Source organism: Acinonyx jubatus, chromosome A3, assembly GCF_027475565.1.
Source record: "Acinonyx jubatus isolate Ajub_Pintada_27869175 chromosome A3, VMU_Ajub_asm_v1.0, whole genome shotgun sequence".
Taxonomy (NCBI): domain Eukaryota; kingdom Metazoa; phylum Chordata; class Mammalia; order Carnivora; family Felidae; genus Acinonyx; species Acinonyx jubatus.
Genome location: NC_069388.1, coordinates 85,995,513 through 86,014,396, shown reverse-complemented (window position 1 = coordinate 86,014,396; position 18,884 = coordinate 85,995,513). Strand labels below are relative to the sequence as shown.

The following is an 18,884-nucleotide window of genomic DNA, read 5'->3' as shown; positions in this document are numbered from 1 at the left end:
GTTTTATTTTTTTTTTAATTTTTTAAATGTTTATTTATTTTTGAGAGTGAGAGCACGGGGAGGGGCAGAGAGAGGGGAACAGAGGACCTGAAGCAGTCTCTGAGCTGACATCTCAGTGCAGGGCTCCGTCAGATACTGACCTGAGCCAAAGTCAGACACTTAACTGGCTGAGCCACCCAGGTGCCCCAACACCAAATATACTTTTTATTCTACTACAGACCCTTCCCTCCCCTGCCAGTTGTGAAGTCCTAAGTGGGCAAGAGTCACCTCAGCCCTACCTTTGGCCTGCAAATTCCTGCTGCACTTACCGAGCTCCTCCTCCCCTTACCTGACTTCCTGTTACTTTCGAGGGTCTGGGCTAGGATTAAGAATCAGCCACCCGTAACAAGGATGTTTTTCTACGAAGCTGAGAAGGACCTGCACCCCCTCCGGAGGCCAGTGAAACAGTATTTGAGGCTAGCTTTGGGAGCTATGCTGGAAAGTGGTGGTTGGGGTGATGGGCTTGAGGGGAAGGCAGGGCAGTCTGGCGCCTGGGAGCTTGGAGGGGAAGGACACCACTGGGGTGATTCTGCAGAATCAGCAGGGGAGGGGGGCAGAGCTTCCAGGATGGTCAGGCCCTACTCAGGGCCATATAAGTCCAGGGTATCTCAGCTTCGCTTCCTATCCCTACTGGCCCACCAGACAGCCCCGTTGGAGTCCGCAGCAGGGAGGAGCATTGGAGGATAAAGGAAGACGATATGAATTGTGACAAGGTCCACTTTTTCACAGACAACCAGAGTGTCTCCCTGCAGCCCCGAGGTGAGAAAACTGAGGCATGAGCCTGTCCTCATTAGGAATTGGCTTGCTTGTCTCCCAGCCCCTCCCTGGCAGGTCAGAGCTTGGCTCCTCACTGTCTCAGCCTCCAGAATAAACAGGCAAGGGCTGAAGGTGGGTTAGGTGAGGATGAAGAGCCTGGCGCACACCCTAGTGTCTGTGTGAACCTCCCCAGACCCTTTTCCTTGGGGATGGCAACCTGTCAATAGAAAGAATAAACTGAATTCAGAGGGACCTGGTTTTGAGTCCCATCTCTGCATGTTGGGCTGGCCCCACAAGGCCTCAGGGGCTCCAGACTGGTGTCTCTCCGCCTTGGAATAGATTTCTCTGTACACTATTTATCCCTAACCACACCTCCACACTCCTAGGACATCCATGCAGGGCTTTATGACCCTGCAGAGGGAGGCTCCAGCACTGACCTGTGTCAGGTTATGGGTGAGGCAGTGGTCCCAAAGGGCTGTGAGTCCTGCTCTGGTCAGGGTTCAAGAGCAAGCCTAGCCCTGGGACTCAGAGGTCAGGCTCCTTCTCTGTCCCTCCCTGTCTCCCTCCTTTCTTCTTTCATGCACACTGCATGTTTGTTGCCCTTCTCTGTGCTGGGTTCTGCCCTGTGCACCTCCTCTAGGTTTTGGGTTGTGGTCTTCTCTTTACCTTTGTGTTGCTACCACACCCCCAGTTAGCTCTGGCAAACGCTTCCAAGTGCTTTATTTCCCGCCTGCATGATAAGTGTGGCCAATGTTCTTATCCTCATCGGACAGTCCAAGAGACTGAGCGAATCCTGTCCAGCCCACACAACACATTCTCCTCCTGTACACTGGCTTCTCCCTTGTAGGGCTGGACTCTGCGGCAGGGGCTCCTGCAGCCCCCAGGAGGCCAAGGCTTGTTCAGACCACCCTGACGGTTATGGCTGTGACTGTTGCCTCCTTGCTGGTGGTTCTCTTTGTTATGGGTAAGCTCCTAAGTGACCTGACCCCCCACCAACTCTCTCCATCTTCCTGCATAGAAGTCCCACAGGGACCAGATGCATACCCTCTACTCCCAGAAGAGTCAGTCTATCTCTGGCTCCAGGCCTGAACCAGATCTTTCCTAGGACTCATCCAAGGTCCCTGTCCAAGGGGAGCCTCCCAAGAGCCGAGGCCCATGGAGGAAAGTCTGAGAGGTCCTTAGTGCCATCTCCCTCCTTCTGGAACCCCGGGGGGTGGGGCAGCCTGTTCTCCCAGCCTTAGTGCAGAGAGCCTGTGCTGACCCCTCGGGAATGGGTGTCTCAGTTCTACAGAAGCCAAGACTTCCTTTGGAGCCATATGCCTCTTTCCAAGAGTTTTCCGCCATGATTGCCGGAGAGGACAACACGACCAGCCAGTTACCTGTGGAACCCTACAGTGAGTAGCCACAGGGCAGGGTGGGGTGGGGGAGCTGGGGCATTCAGATACCCAGACTCTAGGAGAAGCCTCTCCTCTGATGCCCCCAGACCCCTGAATGTGTTCCAGTCTTCTTACAGAAAGACATGATCTTTTTAAAAACCAGCTTTATTGAGGTATAACTGACAGATAATAAATTACAATATTGAAAGTGTACAATCAGATAAGTTTTGACTTACATGTATACCTGTGAAACCATCACCACAATCAAGATAATGAGCATATTCCTCCTCCCAAAGTTTACTTGTGCCCTTTATCATCCTTCCCTCTCCCCTCCTCCCTTTATTCCCCAGGCAACCACTGATCTACTTGTGGTAATATAGATTAATTAGCTTTTTCTAGAGTTTTATGTAAAATTGATCATATAGTATGTACTCTTTTTGGTCCTTTATCAGTCATGTAATTTGCAAATATTTTCTCTTGGTTTATGGCTTGTCTTTTCGTTCTCTTGACCAGATTTAAATTTTAATAAAGTCTAATTTATCAATTTCTTTTTCTTTTATGGATTGTACTCTTGGTTTCATATTGGAAACCTATCCTGAGGTCACAAAGACATTTTCCTATGTTTCCTCCTGGAAATTTCACACTTTTTGGCTTTACATTTAGGCCTATGATCAATTTTGAGTTGAGTTTTATATAATGGTGTGAGGATGAAGTCAATTTTTATTTTGCATGTGGATAGACAATTGTTGCCACACTGTTGAAAAGATTGTCATGAATTACTTTTGTGACTTTGTTGAAAATCAATTATCCATATATATATATGTGGGTCTACTCCTGGATTCTCTATTCTGTTCCATTGATGTATTTGTCTATCTTTACAAGGCACCTTCAAAGGCCACCTGGCCCCACCTGGCCTTGCCTCAGCACAGTGGCTGAGGCCTCATACACTTACCTAGATAGGGCATGAGGCATAGGGCAGGGATCTTCCAGAAAGGGTCCATTCCTACTTGGGTTCTTCACTCTATTCCTGAGAGAAGGCTGGAATCAAGAGTCTTAGACCATGAAAGTCTGAGATAAGGTCTTAGCTTGTGAGGTGAGCAACAGGTGCTAGGAGGACCAGAGGCAGCTGCAGGTGGGTCTGGTGGGAAAGACCATGCAGATGAAAGGGGCTGTGAGTTCCCTGAATCACCCCAATGATCATGGCTTTCACTCAGGTCTCCCATATCCTCAACTTCTGTTGGGACTCTTGCTTGATGTTAACATTGGGTGTGCCAGCCCGTTAAGAAGGTTCTAGGGTCTAGTATCACCCGGAGGGTCTCCACCATAGCCCTGTGGATTGAACAGGTACCCATTGAACCCAACAGGTACCTATGTTGTTGAGTTTCTGGAATTTGTGATCAGAAAACTATGTTTGTTGTCTACACAGTTTTTAAGAAGTAATAATGATGAATCAAGAGGCTTTGTGCTTGGTGTGCAAATATAGTGGAAGACTAAACATGGGCTTTACTCATACCTATTTTCTTTTTCATAATGACCCATCTGATAGTGAAATTTTAGTGGAGTTAAGCTTCAGCAGCTCTAAATGATATAATCAGTTACTTCCAAGTTCAATTACAATGGCAAAATAATCCACGCCTGACCAGCATGATTCTTCTTGATAGCTAGTTTACATAGGCAAGTATTGTAATCCTTCTGCCCCTCAGTTCATGGGGGGACAGCTAAATAGGCCTTTATTTATTTAAATTTTTGGCTCACAATCTCAGCATGCTCATTCCCAGGGTCTGGGTGGGTGCAGTGAGCAGGAGGCAGCTTAAGGAGCACTTAGTGCTGTGTCTTAGACATTTCCCTCAGAAATTTCAAGAACACTGTGGTTGGCCCATTTAATTAATGCTTCCCTATGCAATTGGCCTCTGTGGCTACCTTCTCCCTTTACTCCCTCCAGATTCCCACCACTCTGGCAGGGTGGCAGAGTGGCAAGAGACTATCCAGATGTTTAAAAGCCACGTGGAGAATTCCAGCACCTGGAGCATGGAGATGCAGACGTTGACTTGTAGAGTGGACAATGTCAGTTCTCAGATCCAGGTGCTCGGTGGTCATCTGGAAAATGCCAGTGCTGACATCCAGATGGTAAAAGGAGTTCTACAGGTTGCCAATACCTTGACTTTCCAGACCCAGATGTTAAGGAGTTCCATGGAAGGTGCCAGTGCTGAGATCCGGAAGCTAAAAGGAGATCTGGAAAAGGCAAACACTTTAAATTCCCAGACCTACAGTTTCTTAAAAAGCAGTTTAGAAAATGCCAGCATTGATCTCCACATGTTGAATGGAGGCTTAGAAAATGCCAACACTGAAATTCAGATATTGAAGGCAGGGTTGGAAATGGCAAATGCCCAGGCCCAGCTGGCAAACAGTAGCTTAAAGAATGCTAATGCTCAGATCCATGTTTTGAGAGGCCAATTGGATAGTGTCCATGATTTAAGGGCCCAAAATCAGGTTTTAAGAAGCAGTTTGGAAGGAGCCAATGCTGAGATCCAGAGGGTAAAGGGAAGCCTGCAAAATGCAAATGCTTTAAACTCCCAGACCCAGACTTTTCTGAAAGGCCATTTAGACAATGCCAGCTCTGAAATCCAGTTATTAAGAGATCATTTCAAAAGGGCACGTGATGAGATTCACTTGTTAAAAAGAGATTTAGAGACTGTCACTGCCCAGACCCAAGAAGCAAGCCACCATCTGGAGCAGACAGATGCTCAGATCCAGTTACTAAAAACAGAGCTAGAAAATGCCAATGCCTTAGATTCCAAGATTCAGGTGTTAAATGGTTATTTGAAAAATGCCAGCAGAGAGATACAGACCCTAAAACAAGGAATGAAGGCTGCTTCAGCCTTAGATTCCAAGACCCAGATGTTAGAGAGCAATCTGCAGAAGGCCAGTGCTGAGATCCAGAGGTTAAAAGGGGATCTACAGGACACCAAAACACTAACTACGAGAATCCAGGAGGAGCAGAGTCGCCTGGAGACACTCCGTGCGGCCTTTGGTTCCCAGGAGCAGCTACAGAGGACACAAAGTAAGTGGGAGGCGAGGGCTTGGCCGGGACATATAGTCTTTTGGGTAGCTAGAGTCTTCTGTCCCTTCAGTCTTTTGCTTACTTCAGCACGTATCCCCCTAGGAAGGAGGCTGGGTGCTGGAGAAGGGCTGAATCCTAGGCAGTGGTAAAGGTGGCATAAGGCAGCTGACTCTGCTCTCAAGTTGTTTGTCATCTGGCCAGAGTGACAAAACAATACTTCAGAAACGAACGATGTGTGGAAGACATGCAGAGAGGTGCAAGAGGTGTTAGGTAAAGGACAGCTCTAGGAACTGGGGTGGAGAGGAGCAAAGAGGAGGGAGAAGGGATCTTCTAAGGTTGATGTCCTCTGATATAGACAAGGGATCTTCTGAGGGTGGAGAAATTTTTTGGAGGACAAAGGATTAAAAGATGCTTTGCAGAGAAGATGGCCCTTGAACTGGGCCCTGAAGGACTGATAGGTGTTTGCCAAACAAGTAGGGTAAGAGGGTGGCAGGTTCATAGTCATGAAGATGTGAAACCATGAGGTTCAGAAAACTTCAGGCAGTTCTGTGACTGGACTGTAGCCAAGAGGGCAGTTGATGAGAGGTTAGTAGGCAGGGGCCAGGATGGTGGCTTTAAAACTGTTTGGAATGTAAGCACAGCCTGAAATTAATTTTATATTGTGACCCAGTATAATTATGTGTATCTCTCTCTCACTCTCTCTCTCACACACATATGCATACACACACACATTTCAAAAGCAAACATTTTAACACATGGATGCACTCTGATATTTTATAATCTATTATTTTTTTTATTTGATGGGTGGGGGAGGGCAGAGGGATATATAGAGAGAATCCTAAGCAGGCTCCATGCTCAGTGTGGAGCCCAACATGGGGCTTGATCCCATGACCATGAGATCATGACCTGAGCTGAAATCAAGAGTTTAGGTGCTCAACCAACTGAGCCACCCAGGCACCCCTATAATCTTTTATAAAAACAAAAAACAAAAACCCCCAGAAAACCAAAAGACCCTGATGCCTCCCATGAATGGGTTGATGATTGTACTTTGAAAATCACTATGCTAGGGGCACCTGGGTGGCTCAGTCAGTTAAGCGTCCAACCTCGGCTCAGGTCATGATCTTAAGGTTCATAAGTTCAAGCCCCGCATTGGGCTCTGTGCTGACAGCTCAGAGCCTGCAGCCTTCTTAGGATTCTGTGTCTCCCTCTCTCTCTGCCTCTCTCCTGCTTGCGCTCTGTCTCTCTGTCTCTGTCTCTCTCTCTTAAAATGAATAACATTAAAAATCTTTAGGCAGACCTGGAGACATATCAGCTGGATGTGGAAGGCTTCTGAGTTTGGGTTGCATCTTCTAGGAAATGAGGGTCTATTGAAGGGCTTCAAAGAGGCTGACTAGATGGGCCTCCTGACTGAGAGGGAATAAAAGAAGGGGGAAGAGCAGTGAGATTTGGACATGCTGAGCCTGAGATGCTTTGGGGATATTCAAGTGGCTGTCATCTGCATGCTGTGTGGAGTGTAGGTGACAGGCCCTGGATGCAGACACAGATGTGGAAGCTGTGGTTATGTTGGTTCTGGTTGTGGCAGTAGGTGTTGGTGGAGGCAGGAGGCATTGCATACAATAAAATGCTTTGTGGGAAAAAGGCTGAGGGCAGAAACAGAAAGTCAACCTTCAGGTGGCAAGAAGGAAAAGATGAGTTTTTGAAGGAGACTATTAGAAAGGCAGTCTTAGAGGCAGGAATAGAACCAGGAGATGTGCAGTTGGGGAAGTCAAGGAAGGAGGGAACTTCAAGAAGGAAGGAGCTAGTTCTAGCGAATGCCTGAGAGGTCATGTGAAATAACCAATAAGCACCCGCTGACACTGGGCAATTAAGAAGTCATTGGTAATGAAGTTCCAGTGGAGAGTTGTGTGTGGCCTAGAGGCCAGACCACCATCAGCAGGGTGTGAATGAGAGCTCAAGTGCACAAGCCATTCAAGGACCTCGGCTGAGGAGCAGAGGAGGCTGTGGGGGAGAGGGGGTGACATGGTGGAGGGAGGGATGAAAAAAACACGTAATCGATATTTACATTATAAAACCTCCATATTAATTATAGACAACGTGGCAAATATTGAGAAAGAGAATGATGAGAAAACAACCACTTGTATTTCCATGAAAAGTTCTATATTTTCTGTATGAGCCCACTGCTAACATTTTGGTGAACTTCCTTGAGAGGGTTTTTCTAGATTAAGAGGATAGGCTTGGTCTGAAGATGGGAGAAAGGAGCCAGCAAAAAGGGAGGAGGTTGGAGGAGGGAGAGACTGGGAATGACATACACGGCTGAGGGATTCACCTTGAAGCGTTGGGACAATAAATACTTGAACCTCTGAGGCTAGGAGGAAGAGGTGTGGCAGTAGGTTTGCAGATGTGGGAATAGGAAACTGAGGCAGCCAAGCTTTAGTGGTGCCTCTTCCTAGGTAGGGTAGGCAGTCACTTGCTAAGGATGGGAGAGGGGACAGTTTGAGCAGCCGCTAAAGAGAGCTGACAAATGAGGGGCTTGGCAGGCAGCATTGAGGATTCCTGGTCTGTCAGAGCCTGGAAGTCTGCCCTCCTTAATGTCCCTCCAATGCCCCCTGTTGTCCTATGTCTACCTACTGCTTTAGCATAGACCCGTGTTTCTCCACCTTGGGGCCACACTGGGATCACCTGAGGAGCTTTACAAATAGTGATGCCTGGGACCCACCTCCAGAACTCTGACTTTTTTTGGAGAGGTTGGGGATCTGGGATGCAGTGTGGGCATTAGAATTTTTTTAAAAAGTTCCTTCGATGGTTCTAATGGGCAGTGAGGACTGAGAACCATTAGTTTAACTTTTTCTTAAAGGGCCAAATAGTAGATATTTTGGGCTTCTGGATGAACAGGCTCTGTTGCAACATGTCTGCTGCTGTAGCAATAAAGCAGCCAAAGATGTATATAAACTAAACAATGTGGCTGTGTTCCAATAAAACTTTATTTATAAAAAGAGGTTGCTTGCAGGTTGCAGTTTGCCAATCCTGTTTAGACTACTGGTTCTCAGGTTTTGGAATACATCAGGATTACCTAGAGGGTTTGTTAAGACACCAACTGTTGGGATGCCTAGGTGGCACAGTCAGTTAAGCATCTGACTTTGGCTCAGGTCGTGATCTCACGGTTCATGGGTCTGAGCTCCAGCTCAGAGCCTGGAGCATGCTTTGGATTCTGTGTCTCCCTCTCTCTCTGCTCCTCCCCTGCTTGTGCTGTCTCTTTCTCTCTCAAAAATAAATAAATAAGCATCAAAAAAAAAAAAAACCCTATCAACTGTTAAGAAACAATTTCAGAATCAGCCAGTCTGGGTGGGTCTGAGAAATTTACATTTCTACAAATTCCCAGATGATGCTGATGCTGCTGGTCTGGGACCACACTTTGAAACCCCTGGTTTACACACTCACCATCATTACTGAGACATTTGCAACTATGTTCTAATTGGTATCTCTGGCCCGGTTAGAATTGGCTTCTTCCTATTTAGTCTCCACACTGTCACCAGGTTGACATTATTACAATGCAAATCTGAGCATACTACTATCCTTCTTAAAACACTTCAGGGCTTCCCTGTGCTCACAGGGGAAAAAACCCCAAACTCCTTTATACGACATGTATGATATGGTGCTGGTGAACCTGTCCAAGTTTGTCTCCTGTCCCTTATGCACTGACCATCCCAAGCACTTGAACAGATCAGGCCATGCCATGCTGTTTCACACCTCCATGCTTTTTGTGTCTACTTTTCCCCCTGCCTGGGATGCTCTCTTTGGCACTGACCAACTGGCAAACTCTTCCTCAGTCTTTTAAGACTTAGCTCAAGTGAATCTCACCTACGTACGGGTCCTTCCTGAGAGCATCACTTGCAGCCCATGTGAAATAGACCAGACTGTCTTTTATGCTTCTATTCTAGCATGCACATGGTTTTCAATGAATGCATCTTCAACACCCTTTTTACATCTGTCTTGTTTACTAGACTGTACGTTCCTTGAGGCCACAAATCATGTCTTACTGGTCTTTGTATAACAGTCCCTGGTTCACAGAAGTTAAAAAACACTGAACCATGGTGTTGAACAAAAGAATAAATGAATGAATAAGCGAGTCTGTTGTGGCCCCATTTCAAATAGCTGTGGTACAGATGATGTTAGAAAGCAGAGCGTTATAGTGGGGAGGAATGAAAGAGCTGAGAACACAAGATGCTTGTGCTCATGGGATGAGCTACTAGAGCTTGACATTGGGAGGTCAGGTAGACCAGGTCCTGAGTATGGTCTGGGGTATGGGCAGCTGAAGTGGATGGAGATGAAGTCAAGGAAATGGCTGACACCACGGGATGGCTGTAAAGTCTTCTAGGGAGATGGCAGGAACTGAGATGCAGAGGACTGTCAGGTGATAGCAGTGAATGGGGAAAGAGGGTAGTGGAGCCAGAATGCAGGAGTCTGGAAAGAAAGTGGTGCCTAGGTAACAAAGCTATCTGAAGATCCTGGGAGAGATGGAGCCAGGTGTCCTGGGCTGCTTTCTGTTGTACTGGGTATCAGGCTGGGGGTGCAGCCTCCCAGGTCTTGCCCCCAAGCACTGGGTATCAAGTGCTGTGTGGGCCTGTGACTCTTGGTGGCCAGTCCCTGGAGAGGTCAGGAAGGGCAGCTCTGGGGCATCCACATCCAGCCCCTGGTTCTCTCTCCTCCCCAACCTTTGCTCCAGATCAACTTCTTCAGCTGATCCTGCAAGGCTGGAATGCCTACAGCGGGAGCTTGTATTACTTTTCTCACGTCAAGAAGTCTTGGCATGAGGCTGAGCAGTTCTGTGTGTCCCAGGGAGCCCACCTGGCCTCAGTGACTTCTGAGGAGGAGCAGGTCAGAGCTGCAGGCTTGGGGTGGTGCTGACGGGCTTGGTGTGGGATGAGGGACCTTGGCGCTTTGGCCTTTCTCCTCTTGCAGTAGCCTGGGCTGTTTCCTGCATGTTTCCTCTGTCAGTCAGGGAGCAGATGTTTATTGGGTTGCAACGAGCGCCTTGTTCTGGAGGTGAAAACACTGACAGCAAACCTCGATGTTCTTGACGAATGAGGGAGACACCCAGAGGCCCACAGATGTCAACAGTGAGGAAGGGCAAAGAGAGGTGGCATGGGTGACTGCCCTTAAAGTGTTGGGAGCATATGTCCCTCCCCATTCCTCACTTCCCCCTCAGCGTCTGCTCTAGTTGTCAGTCCCGAGTTTAACACCAGTTAATCCAATGGCTGTGGAAGGCCCATGAGCAAGAGACCCAGGCTTCCTGGGAAAGCCAGACACAGAAGTTTGAGGACCACCAAAGGCAATACGGACCTTGGGTGGCCCATCTGCCAAAGGTCCTTACCAGAATTTACTAGGGTTCTTGTCAAAGGACCATAATGAGTTTGGTCCATTTCAGCTTACAGAACTGCCCATCCTTTGTGGTTCTTCTGAGGCTGTTCTTGTATATCTGTCAAAGGCCATGCTATTTTTTATTGCATGGTTGGTCTTTGTCCCAGTGAAGGCACACTCATCACGTCAACATGGGAGAAGACGGATTTTCTCTGAGGGCACCTGGATCCTGCCCTCAACTCTGGACAAACCGTGGAAGGTGCAGGAAGGGGCTCAGCTCCTGCAGAGGAGTGGGCTTCATGTCCCAGGACCAGGGAGAGGACAGCCTAGACTCCTTTTCCATACAGCTGGGAAAATGAGCTCCTCACATAGGATTAAACACTGCCTTTTCTCTGCAGGAATTTCTGGTAAAGTTCACGAGTACCTCTTACCACTGGATTGGCCTCACTGACAAGGAGGGCCTCTGGCGCTGGGTGGACGGGACACCATTCAATGCTTTCCGGAGCAGAGTGTGAGTCCAGCACTATCTGGTGCTGTCCTAAGCAGAGTCTGGAGCAGGTCTGGCTAGAAACTTTTGCATGTCCTTGTCTTGTGTGTGTATTCCTGCCCAGTAAGTGTTACTGTTGTGTATGATATATGTGTATGATGTGTATGTGTGATGTGTGTATAAAGAGTGGATGTATGGTTGTGTATGTGATGTATGTGTGATGTGTGGTATGTATGTATGTATGATATGTGTGTATGTATGATGTGTATGATGTGTGCGGGGTGTGCATAATTGTGGTCCTTGTGTGGACCCTTCCACAGAGGGGTATCAGAACAAGACAGGTCCTGGGGCTGGCAAGTGGCCTATGAGTGGGTCTTCCTGCCTTTTTATTGTTGTTGTTGTTCTTTGTTTGTTTGTTTGTTGCCTATCCTCTAACTTTTGAAGGCCCTGCCTTCAAAATACCAGAAGGTATCTGAATGTGAATTCTGGGGTGGGGCTTACAGCTTCAGACACCCTTCCTATCCCTTGACCCTCAGTAACTAAAGGCAACCTCAACAGAGCCACCCTTAGGGCACCCTTGGGCCCAGCTCTGTCCCCATCCACGGCCACCAGGAGATTAGGGGCCCATGTCACTTCAGCTCCTTATACCAAAGTCGGGGGAAGGGACACTTCCTTTGTCTGGCGGAATAAAGCCGTCTTGTTTCCAGGTTTTGGGGCACAAATCAGCCAGACAACTGGCGGCACCAGGATGGGCAGACAGAAGACTGTGTCCATATTGAGCAGAAGTGGAATGACATGCACTGTGACACCCCCTATCACTGGGTCTGTAAGAAGCCCATCAACCAGCATGTGGCCTGAGACAGGCCAGATCTGAAAGGTGGCCGCCGCTGCCAGCTCTGGACCCACCCTACCCCCCCCGCCCCCCCCGCCAACCTGATGCCTTGTGAACCTCTGAACCCAGCTTGTTCTCTGGGGCTTTCCAGTTGGCCTTTTGTGTTTCCTGCTCTGTCCTTTCATGTAACCCTTCAAACATATTTACCCCACATGACCCAATGGGATCAAGGGCTCTTCAGGACCAGAGGCTTGTTGTGCCTCTGTATCCCCCTCAGCAACTGGCACAGGCCTGTCAGACAGCGGGTCCTCAATAAATACTCACTGAACGCACAAAAGCGTTGTGCTTGTCTCTGTGACGGTCACCACCCTTTGTTCTCCCTGGATTGGTCTCCTTCCTCAATGTCCCTTCTGTCATATCAAGCATAACAAGCATATCTTTGTTTAAGGGCTTTATAGCTATGAATGTTTAGTTAGTTCCTTGAAAAACAGCAGAAGTTTAACACAAACCACAGGGACATCTTACAGGGGTACGAATTCACAAGAAGTAATAGTCATTCCAGGTGTTCCTGCATTTCCTTTGTTGCAGATGGGGCTGGAGCTGGATTTTTCCAGGCCTTTAAAACACTCCAAAAACTTCTTTCTGTCCTGTGGCTGGCCTCATCTCATTTCCCGACTGTTCCTCTTGATGTCATATCTCTGGCTTTGGCCTCTTCTCGTGGCCCCACTCCCCTTCCAGGGACTGGGATCTCTGCCAGCTCAATTTAGAATGAGAATTTCTAGAACAGCTCTTTGCCTGGCCTTGTGGAGTCCCATCCTATGCATTCAGGCACAGGGAGCCCAATGTAGGTTTCTGTGGCTCTTCCTCTGTACAACTGCCTCTCCTTCATGCTCCTCCCCAAATCCTAGCACTCTCAGTCTCCCCCAACTCCCATCTTCCTCTCTCCATACTTAGTGCAACTGTCATTCCCTGTGCGGGAGGGACCCTCCTCCCTGCACTGGGGTCTGGCAGGAGCCTCCAGGAAGAATCCTAGGGGGCTGGTGGGTTCAGCCTGTCTGCTTCCCTAGCCAGGAACTTGGGTTGCAATTGTCCAATTTCTGAAAACAATTGTTCATCAATTGTTTCATGAGTTTTGTCCAGTTTCCCAGTTGCTGACAGCAAAAGGACTGCTCCAGCTACTCCATTAGGACCAGAAATGGAAATCTATTCTACCTGGTATGATATCTTTGGCTGAGTAGGACTTTAATCTGTTCGTATTCATATTTTCCTTTTGGCTTTTCTTTTGGCCTTTTCTTTTATGGCTTCTTAGCTTTTTATCGATTTTAGAAACTTCTCCTCTATCACAGGCTTGATATAACATTTTGCTGTATTTCTTTTATTTATTTAAAAAAATTTTTTTTAACATTTATTTATTTTTGAGACAGAGAGAGACAGAGCATGAACAGGGGAGGGTCAGAGAGAGGGAGACACAGAATCTGAAATAGGCTCCAGGCTCTGAGCTGTCAGCACAGAGCCCGACGCAGGGCTCGAACTCACGGACCACGAGATCATGACCTGAGCCGAAGTCGGCCGCTTAACTGACTGAGCCACCCAGGCACCCCTTGCTGTATTTCTTTTAAACACCTTTATTGTTATTATTATTTTTAGACTTACCTATGTTGCACAATTTGATTTCCTGATAGTTTATTCCTTAGTAGTTTGTACTATAGCAATATAGATATATAGGGATGGGTTTATTGTTTTCTTTTTATGTGTTCCTATTCTTTGTTTTATGGTTTCCATAGCCTATGCAAAAAAGGTAGCAGCCAATATTAATATGTCACACTTTTGCAGAATTTCTAGAGCTTTTCTTTATGGCCTAGTAGTATCTGTTCACTTTTTATAAATATTCCACAGGTATATTCACTTTTTATAAATATTCCACAGGTATATTTATTAGATTAGGCTTGTGATTTTCATTATTCAAATATTCAATATCCTTATTTATATGTTGTCCATACAACCTATCAATTTCTCTAGGAGGATTTATTTGTGTTAACTCTCCCATGTAGAACATTATATATGTTTATTATCTTGTCATGTTCTTATGTTTCTAATAGCTTTAGATTTATGTATTTTAGTATTACTTTAATGTCTAAAGATTCATGACCATTAAGTCTACTTGAAAACTTTTAGTTTTTATCAATATTCATGCAATCGAGGACTATTTATTGTGCCTCTACCGTGTACCAAGCACTCTTCTAGGTTTTCAGGATTCAAAAATGAATGAAACATAAAATTCCACCCCACCCCCACTCTCGACGCCAGCATTCTAGTAGGGAGGAGAGGTACTTAGGACATCCTGCCCCTTCTCATAGCCGCAGGAAGAATCCTCTGGAGCCTGAAACCTGGTGGTGACATTCTGGAGTAGCAAGCTAGCTTCGTTATCTATCTAACCAACCATGGTCTGTGGCCTAAAGCTAATGGGACAGGGACAGGTAAACATGCTCACACTCCAGGGTCAATTCTCATGTGCGAGCTGGCCCTTTCTTCCCTATCGAGAAGGTTCTGAAAGCTGAAATTTCCCCAAGAGAGTCAGAAAGGCAGAGGAATTAAGTTCTCTAGAGACTGAGTGGAGCCATCTGGGGAGACAGAATGAAGTCCTCGGTTGTCCTGGAGGAAGTGGTCAGCTTGTCACCCTGGAGTGATAGCCTGCTCCACCCAGCCTCCACTGTATAGCTGCTCCTCTCAGTGACCACGGATTATGGTGGTGATAGATATAGGCTGTAATAGACAGTTGCTACCACATGGGTGCCCACAGCTTTTTCTCCCAGAGCTATGATTTCCAGTCTTTTAGGGTATGAGGGTCCAACCTGATAGAGGCTGGAGTCTACACATTATGAGTTAGGGGAGATCCTGGCTCTAGCATAGGGAGAAGAAGGCACAGAATTTTTGGCTGTCATGAAATGACCTCCTAGGCTTGGTTTTCTAGGGGCAGGGAACAATTTCTTAGTCAGGAGAGTGAGCATATTCTGGAAGCAGATGTCACAGCATTTTGAGGATGACACAAGTCATTAGTTCAGAAAAAAATCTACCTGTGCTTATAGTCAGAAACTGTGAGTGTCCTCTATCAGCTAATGCCCCAGCCCTCTATACTCCGGAATTCTTACAACACTTGCTCCCATATACCCAGATCTGGGCCTGGGTCTTTGTCCAACTCCCTTGTATGCCTATACCATGGCTTTTGGAAAGACCCTCTCCCTTTGTGTTGCTCTTGCTTATAAGGGCCAGTTATAAGTGGCTATGCTTCTATACGCTGCTATCACTTCCTACAGCTCAAAGCCAACCAAGCCCAGGGATCCTTGCCACCAATAAAAGCCCTAGCCCCAGCTCCAGCCCCAGGGAGAGTCATGGAAAAGTAAGGAGGCCTGGGCTACTCGTGGGAGGGACTTAGGATAGAAGAGGGTCTGCTAGCTGGGCCTCAAGAAGGCTTCTTCCTGGAAAAGGCCTTCCAGGACAAGGCCACACGAAGCAGGGTATCCATAACACAGCTGTGCCTCTCTGTTCCACCTGCTCTCACCAAAGTAAGCCTGTAGCTTACTTCCTCTTGAATCTCCTCAAAGCCCTACTTTTGTTGCAATCTCATCTTTATTAGCTATGATAAGCATTTCCTACTCCAGCTGGTCCCAGGATGGAGGTTTCAGGCCCTCTTCAAGGTGGCCCCAACAAGCCTTTCATGATATTTCTGCTATGGGGTCACCAGAACCGAGCCCTGGACCTCAGTATCTCCTCAACCAGCTCTGACTGAAGCTTCTGCACTTTTTCTCAGAACACCCTGCCTGGGTCACTTATGTGTAATAGCCAAGTTTCTGGACATTCTATCTGGTTCATATATCATCATTGCTATTGTAGTTATCACTTACAATGTGGTGGGAATTATGTGAGGCAGGAGAGATTGGTGGTTATAGACTGTTATAGTCTGTGGCCAGACAGCCTGGGTCCAATCCCAGGTTTACCCCTGTCTAGCTGGGAAAGTTGGTTACTTGACTTGTGTGTCTCAATTTCCTCTTCTATGAAAACATTACAGTACCTCTCTCTCTTGAAGTCGTTGTGTGATTAAGTTAACCCATAAAATGAGCTTAGAAAAGTACATGGCACATGGATCCCATTATAGAAGCGTTAGCTGTTACTATTGTGTCAATGGCCTAATTAACTCCTTGCTACAACTCTGAAGAAGGTTCTATCACAATCTCCCATTTATAGATGGCAAGATGAGGCCTAGAGAGTTTGAATGTGTTGCCTGCAGTCCTATGAACTCCTGTGCTGCAGAAGCTCTTCCTTCCCCTTGGACCCACAACTAACCCTGAGGCCCTATAAGTCCCCATTCTTCTGTGAGGCCCCATAGCCTGCAGGGCTCCAAGCTTCTATCTACTCTTTCATGAGGCTGCCAGGCATCGTTCTTCATCTTGTCAAAGCTGGAGGCTACCGGCTGCTGCTGAGCACAGTGGCAAAAATGAGAAGGATTTGAGCTGGGGGTCCCTGACCTTTCACCAGCTTCTTGGGGACAAAGCCTGTGGGTCCGTTCCCCTTCTCTGTTCTTGGTAGAAAAGCACTTCTGACCTACAGTTAACTCTTCTGGTGATGTGGCCAAGATAGTAACCCCAGCTCATGCTCAGTGGGCGTGGAGGAGGAGGAGCCTCCAGGGAAGCGAAGTATGGAGCATGGCAAGTAGGGCCTGTGTGCTGGTGGACCAGGCCAGCTGGAAGTGTGGGATTTCCACAAAGGTCTATCCCTGGTGGCCCTGGGACAGCAGCCATTCAGATCTCAAGGAGAAGCTGACCAGTAGTGTAGCTTTGGCTAGTGACTCAACTTCTCTGGCATTGATTTTCTCATCTGTACAATGGGAGTAAAGTCAGGTGCCCAGGAATATGGTGAGATTAAATAAGACATAGTATGTAATAATAATATGAATTTACATTAATATGAGTAATAATATGAAATTGCCAAATTGATTTAGATAGGCATTCTGGGCAATGCAAACTTGTCTTTTTATAGTTTCTGGTCCCTTTTAAAAATGTCATTCTTTGCCTTCCCTTATTAAAGCTGTTTGTTAGCAGCTCTTTCATGTTTTGACTGAGGTACAAAGATTAAGGCTACTGTGTCTAAGCCAAAAACTGGTCAGTGGGATGAGGAGCTGCCAAAGACCCAGGCAGATATGGGGAGTGTCCCTCTTAGCTGGGTCCCAGGGTAGGAAACAGGATTGATGAGGTGAATCTGCTGGGGCAAAAGATGGAACAAGGGCCAGTTTCTGTGTGTCTCAGGCGGAAGAGACAGTGGATTAGCTCCCCCCCACCACTTCTTCCTTGCTCCTTCCCTTCCTCCAGGGTGCCTCTCTGCATTGTAGAGGCAGAAGTCTGAAATTCCATTTCCCAGAACGCCATATTCCCAGAGTACTGGATGTCAGTTAAGAGGACCTCCTTAGAAACAGGCGTAGGAGATGGTGAGCATGGACATCAGGCAGAGCTCACGTCCCTGTCCTTCCATCTATTTTCTGTGGACAAGCCTGGGGGTGGGACTTGGCGTTTCTCTGCAACAGTGTTCCAGGGCCCCTTTCCCAGCTTTGGGGGAGTTGAGTGGCAGCTATGGTAACATTGGTTCCCACTCCCTGGATTGCAGCTTTGGTGGTATGTTCTCAAACTGAACTTCTCCTGCTTCACCAGCTCTCCCAGTGATGGTGTTAAGCACCTAAATCCCCGAATTAAACCACTGGCTCTGCTTGGAATACCTAGAGGAATTTCTGATTCTGCTCTGACTCTTGATTGGGGTGAATGCCTGAGGACTTTGCTGCCGCTGGGCACCGGCAATGGCAGAGGCCTCTAATAGGACAACTCCATTTTTGGAAATGACACTCAGGAGCAATGGTTTGGAAGGAACCTAAGTCCCTGGGTGACATGAGGAAGAGAGATGACCTATGCCTCTCACACTGCCAGAGGGGAGAAAAATTAACTTTAGGTTCACTAGGCTATTGTATCTTCGGGGAATGGCAAGGTGGAAGCACCCAGTCACTGTCAGGTGTAACACCTTGGCTCAGGTTAGTTCATGTGATTGCTCTCCCTCAGAACATATGGCCCAATATACAAGTCTAACAGACAAGAGGCCAACAAGTTATAGTTGGAATTGATGGAGGGGAGCAGGTATGGAGGAATAAATTCTGGGGTTCTCACACTGGGCCCCTGACACACACTAGCTTATCCACTCCAGGGTTTGGCAATAAATTAGAAAATGTCCTTTTTGATACTCACAGAAATTCAAGTAAATGGGTAAACTATCTCCATTTTAAGATTTCCGCATATTTGGCTCTCGTTACCTTCTATCTGTTTGCCAGCAGACAACACCAAATAAACTTAGAGAAAAAAAATTATTTTTCTTCTTAAATGTGTACATACATATAGGTTATATATATACACTATAGAAGTGACCCACACTTATTGTGAAAAATTCAAGAAATATAGAAGATATGAGGTACAGATCTTCCCTCATTCCCAGGCTCACTGCTCAGAGAACCCCAGTTAAACATTTGGTGTGTCCTCTTCTCTTCTCTTGCAGGCAGTGTCATGGAGGGAGCTGAGGAGGAGATGGGGCTGAGGAGGTGGCTGATGTGGCTAGGAAACTGGATGTATACAAGAGTTGAGCAAATAAATAAGTAAATATACTGAGGATAACAGGAGTCAGGTTTCTCACTGTTGGAGAAGGGAGTTACAGATTAGGGAGAAACAAGAGAGAAATGTGAGCTATTGGATTGGAATTGGAGATATTAGTGTGAACTCCTGCGTTTTAACCCTCTGTCATCTATCTACACAAAAATATAGATATAACTGTGTGTGTATACTTATATGTGTACATATGTATGTTTCCTATCTGCTAAAAGGGCTTAGAAGCATTGACATCCAAAAGGAATGAACAACCAAGCTTCCAAATCTTTGTTTCTAAATTCCA

The 18,884-nt window shown here is 46.8% G+C and overlaps 1 protein-coding gene across 3 annotated transcripts; it reads left to right on the top strand.

The window, feature by feature from the left end:
• Positions 1-613: 613 nt before the first annotated feature.
• CLEC4F (C-type lectin domain family 4 member F) lies at positions 614-18,608 on the top strand. 3 transcript variants are annotated; one of them, XM_027072257.2, is made up of 7 exons: positions 618-798; positions 1,643-1,759; positions 2,079-2,189; positions 4,114-5,232; positions 9,956-10,107; positions 10,989-11,101; positions 18,495-18,608. In XM_027072257.2, the coding sequence occupies exons 1-7, from the start codon at positions 738-740 to the stop codon at positions 18,514-18,516; spliced, it is 1,695 nt and encodes a 564-aa protein (XP_026928058.1). In that variant the 5' UTR covers positions 618-737; the 3' UTR covers positions 18,517-18,608. The 3 variants fall into 3 exon arrangements, with proteins under 3 accessions (XP_053056710.1, XP_026928058.1, XP_014919549.2); XM_015064063.3 differs by lacking the exon at positions 18,495-18,608 and adding an exon at positions 11,785-12,246; XM_053200735.1 differs by lacking the exons at positions 1,643-1,759; positions 18,495-18,608 and adding an exon at positions 11,785-12,246 and having other exon boundaries at positions 614-798.
• Positions 18,609-18,884: the final 276 nt, after the last annotated feature.